Source organism: Cygnus olor, chromosome 4 (assembly GCF_009769625.2).
Source record: "Cygnus olor isolate bCygOlo1 chromosome 4, bCygOlo1.pri.v2, whole genome shotgun sequence".
Lineage (NCBI taxonomy): Eukaryota > Metazoa > Chordata > Aves > Anseriformes > Anatidae > Cygnus > Cygnus olor.
The window spans coordinates 31,843,599-31,865,664 of record NC_049172.1 but is presented as its reverse complement, the minus strand read 5'-3'; the positions used below and the strand labels follow the sequence as shown (position 1 = coordinate 31,865,664).

Here is a 22,066-nt window from a genome sequence, read left to right as displayed (position 1 = left end):
AGTTTTTTTCAGTTCTCAGGAGGAAGGTGCAAGGCAGACATTTAAATATTAAATTATTGTGATAAAACTTGAGGCAGCATATTTGATACAGGTATCACCTGGATTTTGAATTTTTCTCCTCAGCTGAAGTAAATGATTAAGTCTGGCAAATGTTATTAAGTTGGAGTCCAGGCTGTTGACTTGCTCCAAAGAGCACCACAATTTGTCACTTTGAATTGCTTATTTCTTCAGTAGATTGATGTCACTGCTATTGGCATACCCAAGACTCCCCTTCCAAATCACCATCAAGATAAACTCAAGCTGCATTTTAGAAAATTGCTGCACAAATGTCATTTTTCACACTTCTGGAACAATTGTGTAAGGCATGAGTGAGGGATAGTCGTTTTGTGAGTTTTTGACCTTTAACATGTTTAGCATGTTGAAAAGCCTAAAACATGTTAGTAAGAAGTACTCTGTCAATCAGAGAGATGTTTACTGAAGTTTTATAAAGGGACTGATAGAAAGGTTGCAGACAAGGTTTATATAAAAAGCTTTTTAAAATCAATATTTCCTTTAAAAGTTTTTCAATTATAAAGAAGATGAAAACTATTTTGTTAATAATTAATCAGTGTTTATTTGGTAAGCCACGAGCTGTGTGTCCAGTTGCCTTCACATTCATAGAGTAAAGGTACATCACGCATATATATATAAAAGATCTTTTCATCTTTTAGTTATGACACATATAATGAATGCCTGTCCTTCTACAGGGTGTCCATGGGTCTGATTTTCATTCTAGCAATTTTCAGGGAGTAATCAGAGGCTCTAAACGGCATCCAGACAACTCCATTTTCGATCTCATAGGGAACATTGTACCGTGGGTCATAGTGACCCCCCATGTAGTAAATGCCATTGAGGTTGGCTGCCTGGCAGCTGTTGTACCACCAGCCGCCCCCATACATCTCTGCACAGCTCTCCTCCCAGCGGTCGTGGTCCTGGTCGAAGGTGCTGAACCTCATCTGGGCGTGGGACGTGTACTCAGTGCCCTCCTCCAGCCAGCCGGCGACCAGTGCGTCCCCGGCCGTGCCCTCATAGGAGGACACGGTGAGGGCGTACCCTTCTGCTTCAGACCCTACCTGCACGATGTACTCTGCGTACACAGCATTTCCATCCCAGTCCTCTAGCTCTACGCGAAGCAGAGTGTCATTCTGAGTCAGCAAGTGAATGTTTTCATTGCCCAGCCACAACTCTCCTCGCCCTTTGGCATCCACGCTGCCGAAACCTCTCTTGTAGTCTTGCCAGGTCCGGTTAAAATTCACTGATCCATCCATTCTCTGTTGGATCAATAGCCATCCTCCCAAAGTGGTGTCTTGGTCGCAATAAACTGACAAAACCTTATTGGATCCCGCTGGCTTGATTTTGAAAATGCCACTTTTGGCACCAAAAGTGTGTTTCTGGCGGATATCATCGCAGTCTAAAAAAAAAAGTTGATCTGGTTTGACAGGAGTTATCAGTAAAATTTAATAAAAACTTCAGAGGAATCCAAGTAGCAATAGCTCTGAGGAAAATTTGTTAAACATGTCTTGGACTACATTAGGTATAATGACAGGCAACGTTAAAAAGAATTGAGAGAAGAAAATGTTACATATTTCTTAACCTGTGAATTGTTTATATAATACCCGAATATTAATGATATAATTTCCCCCTTTTTTTTTTTTTTTTCCCAAGGTGGCAACAAACAGACACAGTTCTGGCATTTTATCATCACATCGTTATACTGCAGTACCTAAAACCACTCTGCCAGTTTGGTTATGGATGGAGTTTGGCTCCACTACCTCAGTAGCTATGTCTGTGAGCCTGTGTACCTTTCCCAGTGCTGGCTGTCCTTTGCTTCACTTTTTCCGCTCTGAAGCTGCGTGCCTGAATGTCTGGGGTGTCCTCTGCACTCTGATCGTGTTGCACCCCACCTAGCTGCTCAGATATTTCACGGGTCTTTAGTGATTTGGTTTCAAAAGTGGAGCCTCCCTTGTTGAAACTAGAAGAGGAGCTGGTAACTACAGTCTTGGAGTGACTTGCACTGCTAGACGAGAATCCAGGCTGAAACTGGAGTCCTCCAAAGTCATCTTCTTCCCCCTCTCCTAAGTCAGAGAATTTGTCTTTCCCTCCATAAGATGCTGTGTGGCTGGATGTTCCTGCACCCAGGTGGCTGCTGCCCGCCCCTGTGACACGGCTGGTAGTTGAAACGGTGCTAGATCCACTAGAGTGCCTACTGCCACTGGATCCAGAATCGTGGGTAAGAAAGGGCTCTAAGTCAGGGAAAAACTTGTCTAGGTTGTGGAAGCTACCTGGCCCACTGAAATGGTACATGCTTCCTTCACCTCCAGCATTTCCTAGTCCTTGCAAGTGGGAGCAGTCTGAGCCATCAGAAGAAACCATTTTCTCAACTATTTCTTCCCTGGGGCCATCGGGGCCAGTAACAACTTTCTTGGTGACAGTTTTGGTGCATCTATGAACAGTGGTGGTTCTGTCTCCCAGGCTAGGGGTGTCTCTCCCATGAGGAGAAGTAACTAATTTGCTGGTGTGGGAATGTCCATCCCCCCTCGATTCTGCCACGTGATACATGGTCTCGCCTCGGGAGGGACTCGAGCCTGTTTCTGGTCTTTCTAACACCACTTGCATCTGCCTGATGTTACTAAATGCATTCAGAGCTTGCATTTCTGGCAGAGGCTTAAGCTTAAAATGCTCAGGAACAGTTGAGTCCTTAAGTGGCCTCATTTTCAGTGTGCTCAAGGTGGTTGTTTGAAGGTCTGGGTGCATGTTGATGGAGCTGGCCTGGGTAAGCTGCTTCTGGATGTTGTCATAGCTTTCTTTGTCCACCTGGTAATCAAAACTTCTAGCACAGCTTCCTTTGCAAGCTCGTATCTTAATATCAATGTCCACCTACATAAACAGAGAGAAATAACTCGGTTAGGGAACTTGCCTGACTTTCTCAAGCAAGTGTATTCTTTAACTGGACTGGGGAAAACTGGGAGCTGCATTGGTACCTCCCATCTACAGCCAAGCTTTTCCATTTTGAAACTCCAAGCTCCATTTCAAAACCTACCCTGGCTTCATTTCCACTGTAAATACAACACACACAGTGGCACAATGCACATAAGTGCCATGGAGAAGTACATTGTGGCATGTTCCCAGTTTCTGCTCCCTTTGCTTTTGGGGTATAAGGGTGTCCTGAAGGACAGGACCTCTCCCCCTTTGTCCTCAATGACTAGCAGCTCCTTACAGGAGGAGACTTGCCCCGCACAGAGCCACTTATCAGCAGATACAGCATCAGTAAACCTGGCTGCCTGCCTGAGAGCAGACGGGACAAGGAGCCCTCCTCAGCTCATGCTGGTTCCCATGCAGCAGGAAAAGAAAAGCAAGCCCACAGAAAGCAACTCCTCTGGGGATTTGCCTTAGCAGGTCAGATAGTGTTTTCCTTCTGGATGGAGCACCGCTTGCTGTGCATGGTATAAGAGACCCTCCTCGCTCTGTAGCTAAGCTCTGGAAACAATATGCAGCTGCTTACCTCCAAGCGCTTCATCTCCAGCACCTGATCCTGGATGCTGCTTTGCAGAGCTTTAATTCTGTTCACTTGAGTGACAACTCTCTGCTTTAATGTCACAATTCTCCGCCTCAATTCTGCTGACACTTGACCGTAATTCTCATCAAGCTCTGAAACAGAAATGCATCATGGTCAGCTATGCACATGTGACTTTCTTTCCTAAAAGAGTGGCATAATTTAAAATACACAATTAAAACGTGCTTAACATATTTCTCATAACACTAAGCAGAAAAAAAATTACATTAGTTTTTATCAGTTACTAGTTAAGAGTCATGCATTATTATGTTTATTCTGGCTTTTGATAACGAGGGCCAGTACAGCATATATTTTTGCTAAATACTGTTTATGCACGCACAAAAAAATCAGCAATGAATTATAAAACTGAGTGAGATACTTACGCTGGGCACCCTCCAGGCCTGGTTTTAGTATATTTATGGTTTCCACAATTATCCGATTGGACGTTTTATAGTTGTTCTGATTGTCTGCGAGCAGCTGCCTAATTTTGTCTATTCTGTGACTATTATCCTGGTCCATGTCATCAATCAGTCCTTGTATTCTGCAGCCTGATGGACATTTTGTACCCTAAGATTGGAAGAAAGAAATAATTGTGTTAAAGTCTCCATGAGCGTGCCTTATTTTTATCAATATGTTTACAGATTTTTGCCTGCACTTAAAACACACTAAAAAAAAAAAAAAAAAAGCAAGATAATGCAACTTCTCTTCAGATGTTCTGCCTTGTTCATCCAATGACTTTGCCAAGGACTTGTGTGACTTAGAGAAAACCACCTCAGAGCTGATCCTTCACGTCCTGCACCTCTGAGACTGGTGTGATGGAATCACTGTAGTGCATCCCATGAAACCTGCTGTAAGCAGGGATGAGGAACCCTTATTTTTCCTTTTACTCTTTTCCTCAAGAGTAAAATAAAACAAACAAACAAAAAACCTTATTTGTTTCCCAAAAGGCTGCTGTAAGGAGAGCTTTATTGTCCAGTTTGAGAAAGGATGTCCTAGATCAAGTTATTAAAGCAAAATTTTCCTCAGAAAAGTCTAATGTTCTTTATAAACTAAAGCTCTTTGGCAAGATTACATCTTATAAATACAGATGAAGGTGAGTTGAGATGTAAGAGGCGAGAAGAAGACAAACTGACAGTTTATACACAGAGACATTCAGTCAGTCATTACAAATCTTTTACTGAATGTTTTGTCATCAGGTTTTCTACAAAGTAGCTCCTGAAATATGAGTTATTTTTACTTATTTTTCTTTGTCACACATCTTCCTTTCAATTGCCTTTCTCTTACTGACTCCAAAAGCAGCAATATCAAAATTCTGAAAATATATATATGTAATCTTCTTTTATTTAATCTTTCTATTCCAGACCAATTCTGCACCTTTACAAACTGCTCTTCCTTCTCTTTCTTTCTTCTTCAGCAACAGCTGTGTTGCTTTCTTACTTTCTTTTCCCCAGGACACCTCACCACGATGCCCTGATGTGAAGGTTTAGCTGCCCTCTCTCAGATCTAAGGCTCAAATGTGTACAGACTGCATGACACCCATCGGAGCAGGCTGGCTGAAGTCTGTGAGTGCCCAGTTTTCGTCCCCAAAGCTCGTTGCTCACCCAGTCATCATCCGCGCAGATGGGCCAGTTCTTCTCGAACTTGCAGGTGGACTGCTGCATGTGCTCCACGATCCTGGGACCACGCACACCTGCACCCTCCTTTTCAAAGGTGCTCTCTCCATCCTGCGCCTGCCAGGTGAAAAAAGGGGAGGTGCAAACCTGAGATTGTCTAAACAGTTGTCAAGAGAATGGAAATTTAAGCACTTAAGCACTCAGTGGCATCACTGCTGCAGAAAATGCAGCCATGTGGAAAGAATCACCCAGCAATGCAAGGGTTTTATTCCTGGCATTTCTTGTAAGATATGATTTTCTTACAATAAAGCTTTTCGATTCTTAAAATTAATGCACCTTAAAATTAATGAAAGGTGCTCAGGATATATGATAATATCATTAAAGGGTGATCTCGTGCTCTGTGCAAACTTAAAAAATGTTAAAAAACAACTTGAAATTAGATTCAAACTGCTTAAGGTAAAGCATATGCTTTGAAATTTCTGTGTTCTACATCTGTTTGCTGTCATATTTCTAAGTTTCTGTTTTCATTCTACCCCCTCCAGTCTACCCAAAACTGTCTTAAATATATAAATGAATTGAGTTTTCCCATTCCTGTTTCTGATTTTAATCAGAGTTGCTAAATATAACTTTGTAGCAGTGTTTTGCCCAACATAAAGAACAAGAAAGCTAATAACACTGTAATAAAATTACTAATGTCAGTGATGAATGGATTCCACTCTGCTAATGGAAAAAGAAGAAAGAAATGTATTGAGATTTTCTTGAAACCTGAGAAGCAAGAATACATTTACACTAGCTAATTGTAAATCAAAACATTGCAAAGATTCCTACTGTGTTATTGCTCAGTAAAGGACTGGAAAATATTTTTTTTTCATAAAAGATGAAGGAGACTGTTTGAAGACTTGATATGTAATTAGGTCTGACTAGACTCATCTGCACATATCTTACCTTCTTTTCAAGCAGTACAATTAATGCTTAAAAAGATTAATGATTTATTCTGAGGCAGAGAAAGTTTCCCTAATTTCAGACTTCAGGGCCAGAACCTCATCCCTATGGAACTAGAGTATTGATTCATTTTGGCTTTATTCATCCTGAGGATCTGGCCCAACTGCCTGTTAACAAAATAACAAATAAAAAGTTTAATTTTAGATGGTCTGTGCCCTTTCAGCACTGACAGCTCCAACATGACTGCTTCTGTTTTGTCAGATCTGCTTCATATAACTCCTGTCATTTGTTAAAATATCTACTTTCTTCAAATCAGTCACAAAGAGAAACATAAGGACTAACATAAGATTATGGGCTGAGACCTAAATGAAAAAAAGGGCAAAGTTATATTAGCATAGTTGAAAATCAAGACTATCACTTTCCTTATCTAAAAAATGATTCTTGCTTAAATCTGCTTTAACCTGATGCTGCTGTCACAGGAATCACTGTTGTATAATTGGTATTTCATGATAAAGGCATTATGTGTTATTTGTAGCTGGAAAATATTGTAGTGGTAAACTGAGATGTTCTACCCAAAGGAGAGTAGAATTTACCCTAAAATAAACTTGAAAATTCCTGACTTGCTGGAGCCACTAGCATCCAAGTCAGTCAGTTTTAAGACTCACAGCATCATCTATGAATCTAGGAATTCATGTTAATGTATCTGCTTTGCTGCTCCGAAAGCCAAGCAGATTCAGCAAAACCAGATTAAGCAAAACTAGAGAAATGGATATTCAAGAACTGCTGATGTGAAAGTCCAGCACTGAATTGGTTACAGTAAGCTTGTGCATATGTGTGTGCATTGAATTTCACAAGCTAGGTGACAGCCAAAATGTATCTAATGAATGAAGATTAAATAAACCTTCATTCTTCAAATCAGCATGATATGAAAAGAATGAAGTAAGCAAACTCATACCCAGGCTAAGTTGAGGCAGAGCAACACACAGAGGATCCTCATGGATATCATCTTCAGAGAAGAGTGAGCAGAACTCTGACTGAGAGGATGTTCTTCTCTCGTCTTTTGATGCAATTTAAACCTTAATGAAAATCTGAGATTAATCATTATTTTCCCTCTGTTTGGAGACAAAACATGCCAGATGTCCCCAGGTGATTACCTAAGGCCTCTTGCACAAGTTTCTGGTGCTGTTTGCTCCAGATAAGATTGTAGAGCACCAACATGAGGGCAACACCATGAATTCCAGGAAAAAAAATAAATCTGTTTAAAGCTTTTTTTTTTTTTTGTAAACAGATGTTCAGCTAAGATGTATGCAGGATCTAGCAGCATCCAGGAATACTCAACCACTGGAAGACACACTCTGTGTGACAGGAATTTAGCTAGTGTAATCAAACAGTTGATATTTGAAAAAGGAAGTCATTGATTTGCCCTTTCTCTGTGACTATGTTCCCGTGGGCCTTCTAAAGCAAGTACGTGTCTTAGAAAGGTTGATATAGGCTATCTATGACCAAATGGACTGTGTGAATCGAACACATATTTATGAAGAGCACAATATAGTAGTATTTGAAAATGTCCCAGAAAAATGTTGAGAATAATTAAATATTTCTAAGGGGCTATATGTCCTTATTTTTTTTTTGAACAAAGGGTATAGTTTATGTGTGGCAATTGATGATAATGTGCTGCTGCTGTGAGATCTATAACAAGCCTTACTATTACTGGGGAATATTGTACATGGCTGTCAAACACTTGAAGATGCTGCCTGTCTCAAAAGTTGCCACCACAGAGAGCAGAAATGAGCAAGAAAATCTTTTCTTGGGCAAATGTCAGCTTAATCAGTTGAAAGAATAAAACACTCTCGTTTTTTTTTTTTGTTTGTTTGTTTGTTTGTTTGATTGATTGTTTAAATAACATGACCTTCACAAAACTCTCCGTCAACTACAGGCTGCTTATCATACTCTGCACCACAGAGGCATGTTTAAGCCTGATTCTGACACTGTACATTTTTAACTAAAAATAGCTGATTGTAGCTTTGGATCCATTGGAACAGCCTCTTTAGTTTTCTCTTATCCTCCTTTCCTCTGCTTTTCCTCTTGTTCTGTCTTCAGAAGTCTTTGTCGCTCTCCATGTAAAGTTCATTGAAGTTGGAATGAACCCTTTGTTTTCTCCTACTTCTGGCTTTGCGTTGCACGTTTCCCTTACCCAGGAAAACCCTCTTAAACTTAAATAGATCATATACCAATATTACTGAGTCATATTCTCAGGTAGCAGGAAACAGAACAGTTCAATAAGATGATGCTACATTGATTTATGCCACTGATTTACACCTATACCACCAGAATCTGGCTTTGCAAATGACAAAGGGGTTCTATTACATTTAAGACTTAATCTTACCTGTGCGTGCATAACCTGAAACAAGACTGTTTGTTTATTTCAATTCCCTGCAGGCTGTTTTGTAAAGACTTCTGTTGAATCCCACGCAGTGCCAGTAATGCTATGATGCAAGAAACACCTTCTAATTTCAGAAACAGAACAACCCAACTAACTTCAGCCACAGAAGTCCAGACAGACCCCATGTTACCTTTGCTCAGATTGAAGATCAGCCAGCCATGGCTGTGTTGTTTGGTTGATAAATGTCCGTAAGGCAGCTCCTGAATTCAAAGCATATAATATACTTACATAAATTCTCCATTGCTAAATTCAGCAGTGGCAAGACTGATGACTCCTCCCCACTCCAAGTCCTACACAGTTGTGTTCACTCTGGTGTAACAGTACTGTGAAAGAATTATAAGAATCTTAAGGAATTACAAAAAGCTCAGAAAACAGTAACATGCTTGAGGGAGGGAAAGATCATGATAACAAAAAGACTTGTAGCATTACGATAAGTTATTTCAGAGAACAGAGTAAAATGAGCTACATGCAAAATATACTTGGGTCCACAGACAGTCCCTCACTCAAGCTAACCAGCTCTAATTTAGCATACTTGATAGACACCAAACTCTGCTCAAAGACCATGGCTTGACGCCCTCCATGCTCAGGAACACAAGAATTGCATATACACCTCCACATGCCCTCCTTGTGTGTACAAACGTGTACTTGGCTGTACTGCTGGATCACCTGTGATTCTCCCTTCTCCTGATCATGTTTAGTGTGTACAGTGCTGCCCAAAGCTGTATGTTCTTTTCTGAAGACTTAAACCTCAAGGATTTTTCTATGGTGCTCATCACTCAACTATCCCAGTGATTTACCAACACTCATTTGTGGGGCACCACATTCTCCATTTCACAGCTGCAGAAGCCAGGTGAGAAGGTTAAGTCCAAAAGTAGTTCTTAGGTTTGGGGATCTTTTTTGATACACTGAGTTTTCAGAATACACTGTATGTGCAGACCCCTCTGACCTCAGCTGCAGCTCTCCGCTTAGCACTGGGGCTCTGGAGGAACATCCAGCAGCCAGATGAAGAGGTCAGGAATAGTACCTAATTTTGCAGAGTATCGGCTGTAAGAGATGACTGTACCCAGTCTGGTCTTGCTCAGTACATTTATTACAACCTCAACAACAAACAAATTGTCCTTCATTCTTCTTGCAACCAGTTCCCATGCTCAGCACTAATTAGGCAAATAATGTAATGGGAAAAACAAAACAAAACAAAACAAACACAAAAAAACACTGGGTGATAATATCTTTAGGACTGTATCATAATGAATATGTAAGCGTAATGATGTGTCACATTAGTTCTGTTTTTTCCTAACTTGCAAGAGCTTGATTTTGTGATCTTCAATACTCTCTGAACATTATTTTTGTAATTTAATAGGCCTTAAAAACAAAATGTGTTGAAGAAACAGGAAATGCATACCATTCTCTTCATGTCCAGGTTCTTGCAATGTGAGCACATCAAGTAGAAGGATTTCTGCCTTTTCAACCATAGTAACAGAGGGTAAGAAAATTTGCTAATGGTGTGATGCACATACACTACCAGTGTAAGACTGGACATTGCAGTAGTATGAGCCAGCTTTCCTCTGACCCCGATGGAGGGTGCAGTTCTCTGGTCACCTTCAAACACAAAAAAACTTAAGCTCTGGTTCAAGTAAAACCCAGCCGACAAGGCTAGAGGGGCTGGGAAAAAAAAAAAAAAAAGAAAAAAAAAAAAGCTGATAACTGATCATAAACATTAGGTAAGCTAAGAGGGCTTTCCTGCTTCATATGTGAAGCTGGGGAAAAGGAGGAGTTCCTCAGGCTTTCCAGTTGAGGGCTGAATCTGGGCCTGACCTTCAGCCTGTACCTTTGCTTTCCTGTTGCAATCATCCAGTCACTTCTCTGTCTGTTTGTTTGAGAAGGCTAAAGGCTAAGAGCTAAATAAACTTTGGATTTAACTTTAATTCATGATCAAAGGACAGAAGTGCAGTTTAGTGATTTGGCTGCCCTGCTCTTGGCAGGCTGCTACGACAATAGTTGGGGAGTCTGGGATTTAGTTCTGCTTTGTGTGCCCTGGCTGTGAGCCAGCTCTGAATCAGAGAATCACAGCATGGCTGAGGTTGGCAGGGACCTCTGGGTCCACCTGGTCCAACCCCTGCTCCAGCAGGGCCACCCAGAGCAGGGTGCCCAGGACCACGTCCAGGTGGCTTTTGGAGATCTCCAATGAGGAGACTCCACCACCTCTCTGGGCAGTCTGTGCCAGTGCTCCATCACCTGTACAGGAAAGAAGTTTGTGCCCACTGCCTCTTGTCCTGGCACTGGTGCCACTGAAAAGAGCCTGGCTCTGTCTTTTTTGCACCCTCTCTTCAGGTATTTATAGACATTGACAAGATTTCCCCTGAGCCTCCTTTTCTCCAGGCTGAACAGTCCTAATTCTCTCAGCCTCTCCTCACAGGAGAGGTGCTCCAGTCCCTTGATCATCTCAGTAGCCCTCTGTTGGACTCTTTCCAGTATGTCCAAGTCTCTCTTGTACTGGGGGCCCAGCACTGGACACAGCACTCCAGGTGCAGCCTCGCCAATGCTGAGTAGAGGGAAAAGATCACGTCCCTTGACCTGCTGGCAATACTTTGCCTAATGCAGTCAAGAATATTGTTAGCCTTCTTAGTGGCAAGGACACATCACTGACTCATGTTCAACTTAGTGTCTGCCAGCTCTTGTTTGCCCATCATTGCCTCTGTCTCCTGTTTTATCACTAATCCCCACCACAAGTTGCCAGGAGGTGCCTTATCCTCCTCTTATCCACTTGTTCCTGTCCCTCCTCTGGAAATTTTGTCTTAGATACAGTTTCCCTCCAGCCCCAGCTCTGAGCTCCACTTGCTCTTCACATGTTCCTCAGCCTATTCATCTCTCTTGGATTTGTTACTAGCCAGTCCCTGTGTCTGGTCCCATGTTTCCCCCAAGTCAACATTGCTGGGGCATCAGCTTCACTTCAGCTCGCAAGTCAGTGTTCGTGTTGCTGAATTTGCACCACCCTCTTCCTCCAGTCTGTCTACTTCCCGGCTCCTACTGGCCAGACAGCCAATGCTAGTAAGTACCTTCTCTCTGGCCTCTCAGTCCTAGTTTCTTTACCAAAGTCCTTCAGTCTGTCCACCCTATTTGCCTCACTACACCTCTACCCCTTCCTATTTTATTTTTTCCTTTGGATTGATCACAGGGATCAAAGGAAGGCAAACAGCGTAGCACTCAAACCCTATTATGAACTGTTATAAACTCAGAGGAGGATAGGTTAGCCTAAATATAAAGGATTACACTATATTATACTGTCTATGCTCTGAAGGCCGTGTGCAATTATAGACTGATTTAGAAAGGAGAAATAAGATCTTTTAGAATACAAAATGGGGGCATTAAGTCAAAATACAATGTATTTACTCGAAAAACAAAACAAAACAAACAAAAAACCAAAACCAAAACAAACAAACAAAAAACCCACCAACAAACACCAAAACACAACTTGAGAGTATTATTCTCTTTCTAAGAGTTAGAAGAGATAGATCTGTTCAGGCCCCTTTCTGATAGCTAGATGGTTGGAAACAATAGGAAGGATCCCCAAAAGGCATGAATCTTGCCAGTCTTCTTTCAGAGCCCATGGGGTATAGCTGCAGCTTGGGATCTGGCAGACTCCCTTTTGAGCACTGTCAGAGGACTTCAGTGAATCATTAGGCTTCTTGGATTCAACAGCTGTGACCTGACAGACTTCTGGAGCGAGCAGATGGTCCTCTCCATAGAGGTTCAAAATTATTCTTGAGACTTTAGGACACCAATCAACAAATCAACTGGTAGAATGAGCCAATCTTAGCTCATGTGAGCAACCCATAAAATGCCAACTTACGGCAATGAATTGTGTGCAGTTACAGCAGATTCTCATCAAATAAGTCATTGCAACCAAAAAGCTGTATTGGGAGGGGTAAACCACAGTTCAGACCTAGAGGAATGTGGCTACAGATGTCATAGGTGGGGCTTTAAGATTGTTTAACAACCCTTATCCCATACATGGGATAAACTGAAAACAGAAAGTGAAAGTGACTTGGCCAATGCCACTCAAGAGGCTGTTTGTCAAACCAGGATCAGGCTGGGCTGGCCAGCTCCCAGCTTGCATCCTTCCCACAGGTCTCTCTGCATGTACCACATGAGGAACCACGGGAGAGGCCTCACTGCACAAAACATTCAGGAAAACTGCTTTGCTTGGTGAGGAATTGTGTGTCAAGACTGGAGCTGAGCTGCAAAGCACAGCTGGTTGCATGGATGCAACAGAGCCATGCAAATGTACTGGTTCAGTGGTGAGGAGGGGTGGTCTCTCATCCCAAAGAGCTGTTAACCCCATGTTGACACTATGCTAGCAATGGCTTCTTCTGACCTACCCCTGAAAAACCTGCCTTCCTCTTACACTTCTCTGTCTTTAAAATAAACTATTTGAATGTGCTATTCAGAAACATCGGGTGAACTTCTGGCTGCTCAATGGTAGCTAAAAGGAAAGACCAGGAAGCATTTCTTCATATATCAACCTGATATGTATCTATATTTCTATTCTAGCCTGAATATATTTTTTGTTGAGCAATTTATCCACAAACCTAATCTGATTTGATAATGAATCCCTTACCCAGAAATACTCATCAAATATTCTGAATGAGTACATTCAGACAGCATCTCCAACCAAGTCTTTGCTGTTCTTGATCTGTGCTGTTGGATTGGTAGTGTGGATTGCTGGAAAATTATTACTGTATCTAGGAAAAGCAAATGCAACTAAAATGTAATTATTTTCTACTGCAGTTTTTAACATCTTTGGTCTGAAAATCATGCTATATACATTAGAATCATTTAAAATGCTTATGAATATGGTATTCAGGAACAATAGTTTTACAATGACATTCAGGAATAATCATTGTACAGTGTGGTAGTGTGTGCTATATAGAAAACCAAACTTCTATTCTGAATAATATTTGGGAAACTTGTTAATATGTATGTTCTGGAATAAAATATCTTTATTATTGCTAGTATACGTTCGAACACATCCTGGTTGAAAATGTATTCATTACTTTGTGGTAGGTTCAGTTACATGGCCTTTAGCAGCAAACTAGGTCCCTTTCAATTTGCTGTGTACTTTGATCTGTGTCACAAATCAACAATTTCATCAGAAAACAAAATGAAGACTCTTGGAAACAAACCACATTTTATGAAGAAATAGCTCCAACACACACTTCTAAGCAAACAGCAGAAATTTCTGGTGTGCAATTCAGGAATGACTGAACCAAACAGATTTGATCAGAGTAACCTTCCAAACATTATAGTGTTTACTTTGTTTTGTTTGGCCAACAGTAGAGCACAAATAGTAAGCTCAGCATTTTTGTAGTAATCAAAAATTTATTGAGAATTTGTACAGAAAAAATAACCACATAAGAAGTAAGCACTGCTCAAGGAAAACGTTTGAGCATTTTACAGCCAACAGCTTTTTACAAAGTTGACTTCCAAACTGTGGAAGGTGAGATAAGTTCAGTGTCTCACAGATGAAAGATTTATTTTCCCTGTCCATATCAGTCTTTGCTAAATTGTCCCTTTATGCGTCTCCAACCTACAACAGAAAAAAAAGACAGCATTTTAATGTTCTTCTAAGAAAGAAGTACATAAGGTTACAATGGCATGTTGACAGTGCAACATGAGCCAGCAGTGTGCCCAGGTGGCCAAGAAGGCCAATGGCATCCTGGCTTGTATCAGGAATAGTGTAGACAGCAGGACCAGGGAGGTGATCATTCCCCTGTACTCAGCTCTGGTGAGGCCGCACCTTGAGTCCTGTGTTCAGCTTTGGGCCCCTCACTACAAGAAGAACATCAAGGCTCTGGAGCATGTCCAGAGAAGGGTTACAAAGCTGGTGAAGAGCCTGGAACACAAGTCCTTTGAGGAGTGGCTGAGGGAACTGGGGTTGTTTAGTCTGGAGGAGAGGAGGCTCAGGGCAGACCTCGTTGCTCTCTACAACTACCTGAAAGGAAGGTGTGGGAAGCTGGGGGTCGGCCTCTTCTCACAGATAACTAGAGACAGGACAAGAGGGAATGCATTCAAGTTGCTCTGGGGAGGTTCAGGTTGGAAATTAGAAAAAAATTCTTCTCAGAAAGAGTAGCTAGGCATTGGAACGGGTTTCCCGGGGAAGTGGTGGAGTCACTGTCCCTGGGGGTGTTTAAGGAAAGGTTGGACATGGTACGTAGGGACATGGTTTAGTGGGTGATATTGCTGGTAGGTGGACTAGATGATCTTGAAGGCCTTTTCCAACTGTAATGATTCTATGACACTAGCTGGAAATTAAAAACGTAGCCTTCAAAGTAAATGGTGGCAAGGAATTATTTCTGATCATGAGACCAATCACTTATCTATCTGTTAAAAGAAAGATTAAAGTAGAAGGTATACTAAAATCAAAACACAAATATTTCAGTGACAAAATGGTAAACAAAGCTGATGCCCCTAAGATGCAGAGGGCTGAACACTTCAGCTGTCCGTGCTCTGTACTTGAAATGATAACTGTGTTCTGTTTTCATTTTAAACATCTCCTCTCTCCTGAGGTCGAACCTGCTTGGTGCCGCCTGAGTGTTGCTGTCCATCTATTGAGAGTCTGTTGAATGGGATGATTTTCATTGCAGTTTTCTTCATGGAGTACCACCGGTCACGCCAGGTTGCCCAGATAATGCCATTGTCATATCCAGCTGGATCAGAATCTTGAGATGTGTACACGCCATCTAAAAATATCAGTTGGCACAAAATATTTAGTTGTTTCTAAAATAATTAATGTGCCCATCCCATACATATTTGTGGTACTAACAATTCTACAACATCCCTAGGCATACTAACAGTATCTATTCACTGCCCCTGTCCCCCAGTTTACTTCTCTTAGGACTGATACTTCCACTTTGGGCTGGAGAGCTGCCAGAAGTTTCTACTGCTGGCGTTAATATTAACAATTATTGAAAAAAATGGGTTATGTATAATTTGGAAAAAACAGATGGCAAAATATACTCAATGAAAGTGACCTTTTTTTTTTTTTTGTCATTGAAATGTATTGTCCTTGGTTACTTTTTTCCACATGAAAGTAGGTATTTAGAAGATATCTGAAAGTAGGTATTTAGAAGATATTTTACCTATATAATATTTGCCATTCAGGTGGCCAGCATGACATCTGTTCATCCACCATCCAGATCCATCTTGCTCAGCACAGTTGCCCTCAAAGTTATCATTGTCATTATCATAGGTACTGAATCGCATGCCATTATGGAAGGTATAGGATTTGTCACTTGGATCGTCTCCAAAATCAAAGCCATCAAAGGCATCTCCAGCTTCACCACCAATAAAGTATGCATAGGTCAATCTGTACTTGTCTTGTTCAGTTCCCACTTTGAATACAGCATAGTCAGCAGTGCTGTTAACAGAGGATAATGGTGAATGTAAGCATGCTGCATTCCCAGTATGTGCTCAAATGAAAAATACAGAAACAACTTTTATGCTCCAGCATTAGATGTGTTTTCTGACTCCTGATGTATAGAAGACCTACATTACACATATACACACATATATGTATCCCTATATGTATCCCCTACTGCTTAGGCATACTGTGGTCATAAAGAAGTTCTCAGACGGAGGAAGAAACAGATCTATTCTGCCAAATCAACTAGGGCTGCTTGTGTGCGGCCTTCAGGCAGACACACGTACGGGCTGGCATCACACTTGTGAGTTCAGGAGCCCATACAGTGTCCTGTGCATGTTAGTAGACCTAACAGCACCATAATTTTTTCAAAAGTATGTACAAACCGACACAACAGTGGGAGCAGTAAGCTTTAAGCTGTCATTTTCAGAAGCTTCATGAGAAAATACCTTTTTTTGCCAGTCCAGTCCTCCAGGTCTATTCGCAGGGTGTATGGCAGAGTGGACTGTGTAGTTATTAAATGAATCTTTTCGTTGCCCAGCCAGAACTCAGTGGTGTCATCTGGAGACAGATGTCCAAATCCTTCCTTGTACTGAACCCAATTTCTTTTGAAATCCTCACTTCCATCCAATCTCTGGAAAAATATATTTTAAAAAATCAACCAAAATGTGATATATTTTATGTAAGCAAATAAAAACAGTGCTGATGCAGTAAGCTTGCTTATGGTAATAATACACAAGTGGCATACCCTCTGTAATACTGTCCAGCCATTGCCATATGAGTCAATCTCACAGTAGACTAGGAATGATTGCTTAGCATTTTGAGGCTTGATGAAGTAAAGACCACTTCTTCTGGCACCTTTATTTGCAATATCTTGACAATCTGAAATAAACATATATTAAAAAGATTGTTATTAATCTAGCTGCAGTTCTATCCTCACATTTATTTGATATTGCAACTTTCTTAGTGCAAAAAATACAATTCATCTAAATACTGTTGCAAAGTTCACTATTTAGTCTACATGCTTTAATGTCACTGCCATAAAAAACTCACTGAAGGTCACAGGACTTGTATAAGACGAGAACGACTTTGGTCTTCCATGGAGTTTAAGCAACTTAAATGTAAAATATAGTCATTGCATTAGTTTCTACAACAACAAAAACAGCACTTCTGGAGCTAAATTTTTTCATATGACTCAGTAGAAATGTCATAATGAGTTATCTTCTGTTTGCACTCTGTCCACAGTAACTCTCCTGCTGTCACTGATGACATACGTTTTGGGATAATCATATTTTGGTCAAAAAGGCCAAAGGGGCAAGTGAGACCTCTGTTCCATTTGAATGTCCTTCTTGCAGAGCATCTACCCAGTACTTAAATTGTTCCAAAAACTGACTTCAGAACTTGCAATCTTACATATCTTTGTAAAAATCTATGTCCCTTAAGACTACATGTACTTCATTGCTGTGATGCCAACTGGCAATACACGCAACTGAATTAACCCTCCACCATACAAGAAGCATTTTGTGCACCTCTTCCAGTCGTCTCCTGTATTTCAGCAGTATCTCTGCATGGTTCCTGACAGCTTGACTCAAGCTGAGCGATCTTCTGTTTCAGTTGCACGATCCTGTTGGTGTTCGTTATATGTGCGTCTGTCAACTGTCTGGAAACATAAAAATGCCTCATTGCTTCAGGTGTTTCTTATTGACAGTAATACACATTTGTCTGCACACATGCCTGACTGATGTAGTATGCTGCAACATACATCCCTGCAAAAGGGGAAGACTCTCTTAGCACTGATATTTAAAGTTGGGAAACTAGCCAAAATGGGAAACCATAAACTTAATCTTATGCAAAACTTGACTTGCCTCTAATCAGCAAAACTCAAATCAGCAATTCATGCATGACTGTAATGCTATGGAAAGTTTTTCTTTTTTCTCATTAGTAAATGATAAATTATTCTTCCTTAATTGTGGGCACATTTGTAAAACATAAATTATGTAAATAAACTACTGCAATAGTCAGTGTGCCTAAGCCATATTTGATATAATATTATAGGTGCAGAGATTTTGCTACATTCAGGTCAAAAAACATATCCTCAAGTTTTAGCCAAGTTAATGGTGTTTTCATTTATATTTTCAACATCGGCTTACAAAAGACTACCATTGATTTTATAATTACTTGTGATTTATGTCTGTGGAACTGAGCTGGTATTCTAGGATATATGCAGAAAAACTAGCCAGAGTGAATGACTGTACAAATATTCCATACACTCTGCATTACAAAGCAAACTCATATTAATAAATTCTCCCAAGCCAATGAAAAAAAAAAAGTTAGAAATAGTTGGCAGAGCAAAAGAAACATAGAAACATTGCCAGGCTTCATGACATTCTTATCTTGCACTTCTTGTACAATTAATAGATTACGCAGATGAGCAAAGAAAGTACTATCATACCCTTATGATCCTAATGTATCTTGCTAGGGAGCTAGTAATGACAGTGTGGGCATAGTGGTGCACATAAGCACAAAAACCCTTTCTGAAGAAGCCTTAATTGCAGTTGATAAAAGTAGAGAAAGAAAATTATTTGGACTGTCAAGTGATATAAAAGGTGGGAGATACCTACTGTATAGTACTTTCATGAGACAAAATAGTGTTTTCATATCTGATAATTTCTTCAATTATTTTCTTGGACTTCTGAGTCAAACCCTCAACTGACTCTAAAACAGACAAATAGATAAAATAATTGCAGTTAGGCAAATTAGAAAAACAAGTGACATAATATTTTTCAATTGTGTAGTTATTTTTATATTCTCACGTTGTTGTGGCTGCTTATCTGGAGGATAGAGGGTTTTGATGTGTTGAATCAAATAATCTACTTTTCCTGTGGAGTTAGTAACTTGCTGCAAAATTCTCTCAATTTCCAGCAGTTCGTTATCCGTAGTGAGACGATATTTGTTAAAGAAATCTGCAATGCCACAGGTTGTTGGGCAGTAGCTACCCTAAAGAGGAAAGAATAATAAATTATAATGTTTCAGGAGCAAAAAAAGGACAGCAGAATATTTGGGCAGGAGAGCTCTAAGTCATGGTTTGTACGAATGACGGTGGGTAAAAAAGGGGTAGGCATTTGCCACTGTCTGTGGTGTTTAAATTCACAGAGACAGTTTAGTTTCACACTGTGTATACGTGCACACTTAGCAAGAAAACAGTGCATGCTGTTACTTATAGTGTCTTCTAAAATGCTTTTATCAGCAGCGCAGCTGCCTTTTTCAACATATGTTTATAGCTACTAATCAACAACGGGTTTAAGCACAGCGAGTTTAATAAGTATTGAAAATAACAATGAGGATCTAATGAAGCTACAAAAGATAATGGCAGTTAATAATCAGTGTAGGAAGGCTTTGTTTAGACTCTTAATAAAAAGGAAATTGTTCATGTACTTACAAATCGTTCATCTAATATGCAGCAGTTTTCTCTGGTGGGAAGGTACTGAAGAGAAGAAACAAGATCATTTTCAGTGAATTTTCTCCAGCACCATTTTCAGCGCTGACACATTTTCTAACACTGCCTCTCCACTTACCGCCAGGCTGGTAGAGAAGAGCAAGGAGAGGAGATACCCCAGTGGTGCCCATCTGCCTGGCTTCAGCCCCATCATGCCTGCCCCACCGTGCACTGCCAGCCAAAAGCGTTCAACCCGGTGCCCGAGGTAGCAGCACCTTTATCGGCAGCCAGTTTTGGCTCAGCACCCGGCCGCAGCGGTTTAAGGGAGCAGGCTGGAGCTGGGGGCGGGCTCCGTGAGGTAGCGGGAAGAGGTGGGGTGGTGGTTTGAGGTGGATTCCCAGAATTTGCACTCATCTCGTACTCCTCCCGTTTGCAGAACTTGCTTCCTACTTGTCCACTTTATCTTTGTTCCAGCCAGGTCTTAAAGGAGGCAGAAAGGTGAAACAAGGACTGGAGAAGCTACTTCTAGTAACACAAGTGTAAGCAGATTCACACGTGGCTTTGGGATGGGGAATGGCAGAAGTGTCACTCAGGTAGCATAGGGAAAAGCCACAGTAACTACATGAACTGTGTGCAACACCTACCCATAGCCTAAGGTGAAATAATACTAAGAATATTTTGCGCGTATGTAGTACTTTCCCTATGCAGAGTTGAACATGCTTTGCAAAAAGGGCTCAACATCATTCCGCCTACTCAGCAGATGATAAAACCGAGGCAGGTATAAAGCCACATTGAGCAGTGGCATAGCTGCAGAAGATGCCAGTGATATTTCTCACAGGCAATGGAAGCATGAATCTTCTCTATCCTTCATTTCAGGGAGTTTGTTTGAATGACTTTGATCAAAGCTGCCTTGCTGGGGTATTAGTGCTACCAGTATCCTGGGATAAGAAATCTTTTCTTTCCTATTGCAACAAGTCTGGAACAAGTGTTTGCAGAAACATGCTCCTTCTAGATAAAAGTGCTATCTCTCCAGGGACAGAGACCAGCTCTGAGATTGTGTTTGTACTCTGCCTCATTCAATACATTTTCAGGACAAGACTCCACCTTTTATGTGGCTAGTTCTGTTTCCTAAATAGTGAAAATGGAGTAAATAAAAATGGATAAAAGTCAACTGCTCTTATGTTTTCTATTATCTCTTTATTAGTGCTGTTAACGTGGGCTCAGGAAACTACCAGTGACTCTCCTTGCCATTACAGCTTGCACATTGTTCAAGCTTGCTTTGCTGCATTTGTTGGTGTGAGAATGACACGGGATTCAGAGGATCCTAGAAGTTCAATTTCAGTGGCTGTGCACAATCAGGGCTCCTTTCCTATGCTTGTATAGCACGAGTATGTTCTTGGTATGAACTTCCTCCAATAACTGGGTCAGGTTCAATCACATATGTACTCTCGAGGGCAGATGGGCACATAATGTTTGTGACAATACGTGAACCACATAACACAATCCAGGTAGCCCTTGTCCTTTAACAGAGTAAAGAACATGCCCTTCCCTTTTGTTACTAATAGTAGTACATATATATTGGAAACTCTTTCGGAAGAATATTTGGTAACAGAACATGCAAAAATTTGTCTTGCATCTCTAGGCAAAAATTTCAGGACTCAGAAAAGATGATAACAGTCAACATTGGCACTGAACTATATTTGTTCATTCTGAGAAAAAAAAATCCTAACTTTTCAGAATTAACACATGACAATAGCTGTAATGAAATAATTTCAGTGTATAATATGATAATTTTTGCTAAAGTCACCCATATCTCAGATAACAAAAACAAAACAGAGTTTTACTGCTCCAGGTAACTGGCTAGTTGGGTTTGGAAAAAAAAAGGATCGTTATGACTGCAAAAGGACTAGGAATGGGAAAACTGAATTTTCACCACATAGATTTACATTCATGAAGGAATCAATTTGTAACATTTCTTTAATGATTACCAAATATCTCTATACTGCATTTATAAGAGCTGCCTAGTTGTATTTCTGGTTCTAAACTCTTTTGCTTCTTAGCAGGAGATATAACTATTTAAACCTGATAACATCTTTGTTTGTTTTACTGATTACACGGTCATGGTGTAGCCTTGAATAATTAGTCCTTTCATCTCTTTGCTTCCTTCTCTTTAGTTCTATGGTTTCACGTTGCATTGTTTTAAAATAACTTATTCCCACTTTTCATTAGGTCAAAACCAGTATGTGTTCTTAGTGAAATGGCAATGTAATAGTTTTCCTCCTTTTCATACCATTTTCTCTTGGTTGGTCCTGGCTGCAAAATAGCTGACCCTTTTACAAAACAAACGTGTTAGAGACCTTGTTTTACCCAGCGACGTGCCCAACATAAGTTAGCCGTGTTGATTTTCTGGCCAGTTTTTTTTCTTTCCAGTAAACTTATTTGCTGATTTGCTAACAAATGAGGAATGATTAATGTTAGCATGGGCAGAAAAAGGAGTTCTCAAATTCAGTTTACTTTTTTTCTTGCAATTTATTTTTTTAAGCAGATAGTAAAAGTGAATCATTTATTTAAAAGAGTCTTGTTCAATTCAATTAGTTGATTAGTATTTTTGTCAAACAGC

The 22,066-nt window shown here is 40.5% G+C and overlaps 2 protein-coding genes across 2 annotated transcripts; both read right to left on the bottom strand.

The window, feature by feature from the left end:
- Positions 1 to 52: 52 nt before the first annotated feature.
- Positions 53 to 10,062, bottom strand: FGA (fibrinogen alpha chain). Its single transcript, XM_040555374.1, has 7 exons — positions 9,993 to 10,062; positions 8,721 to 8,790; positions 5,194 to 5,362; positions 3,976 to 4,159; positions 3,542 to 3,687; positions 1,842 to 2,916; positions 53 to 1,450 (listed from the first exon to the last, which is right to left on the bottom strand). Exons 1-7 carry the CDS (start codon positions 10,060 to 10,062, stop codon positions 741 to 743), a joined length of 2,424 nt encoding a protein of 807 aa, XP_040411308.1. The 3' UTR covers positions 53 to 740.
- A 3,700-nt stretch (positions 10,063 to 13,762) lies between these two features.
- FGG (fibrinogen gamma chain) lies at positions 13,763 to 19,932 on the bottom strand. The gene is made up of 10 exons (XM_040554524.1): positions 19,586 to 19,932; positions 19,450 to 19,494; positions 18,824 to 19,007; positions 18,632 to 18,725; positions 17,540 to 17,670; positions 16,759 to 16,892; positions 16,460 to 16,644; positions 15,730 to 16,007; positions 15,164 to 15,330; positions 13,763 to 14,177 (listed from the first exon to the last, which is right to left on the bottom strand). Exons 1-10 carry the CDS (start codon positions 19,658 to 19,660, stop codon positions 14,163 to 14,165), a joined length of 1,308 nt encoding a protein of 435 aa, XP_040410458.1. The 5' UTR covers positions 19,661 to 19,932; the 3' UTR covers positions 13,763 to 14,162.
- Between the last annotated feature and the right edge of the window lie 2,134 nt (positions 19,933 to 22,066).

What these genes read in the sequence shown, in the direction of transcription:
- FGA (XM_040555374.1), bottom strand. Translation starts at nt 10,062, where the DNA reads ATGGTTGAAAAGGCAGAAATCCTTCTACTTGATGTGCTCACATTGCAA. An exon ending in ACCTGGACATGAAGAGAATG is followed by an intron (nt 8,791 to 9,992) that starts GTATGCATTTCC and finishes CTTTGAATTCAG; the next exon opens with GAGCTGCCTTACGGACATTT. An exon ending in TCTGCGCGGATGATGACTGG is followed by an intron (nt 4,160 to 5,193) that starts GTGAGCAACGAG and finishes TTCCAATCTTAG; the next exon opens with GGTACAAAATGTCCATCAGG.
- FGG (XM_040554524.1), bottom strand. Translation starts at nt 19,660, where the DNA reads ATGATGGGGCTGAAGCCAGGCAGATGGGCACCACTGGGGTATCTCCTC. An exon ending in AGATAAGCAGCCACAACAAC is followed by an intron (nt 18,726 to 18,823) that starts GTGAGAATATAA and finishes TGTCTGTTTTAG; the next exon opens with AGTCAGTTGAGGGTTTGACT. An exon ending in GACTGGACTGGCAAAAAAAG is followed by an intron (nt 16,008 to 16,459) that starts GTATTTTCTCAT and finishes CTCTGTTAACAG; the next exon opens with CACTGCTGACTATGCTGTAT.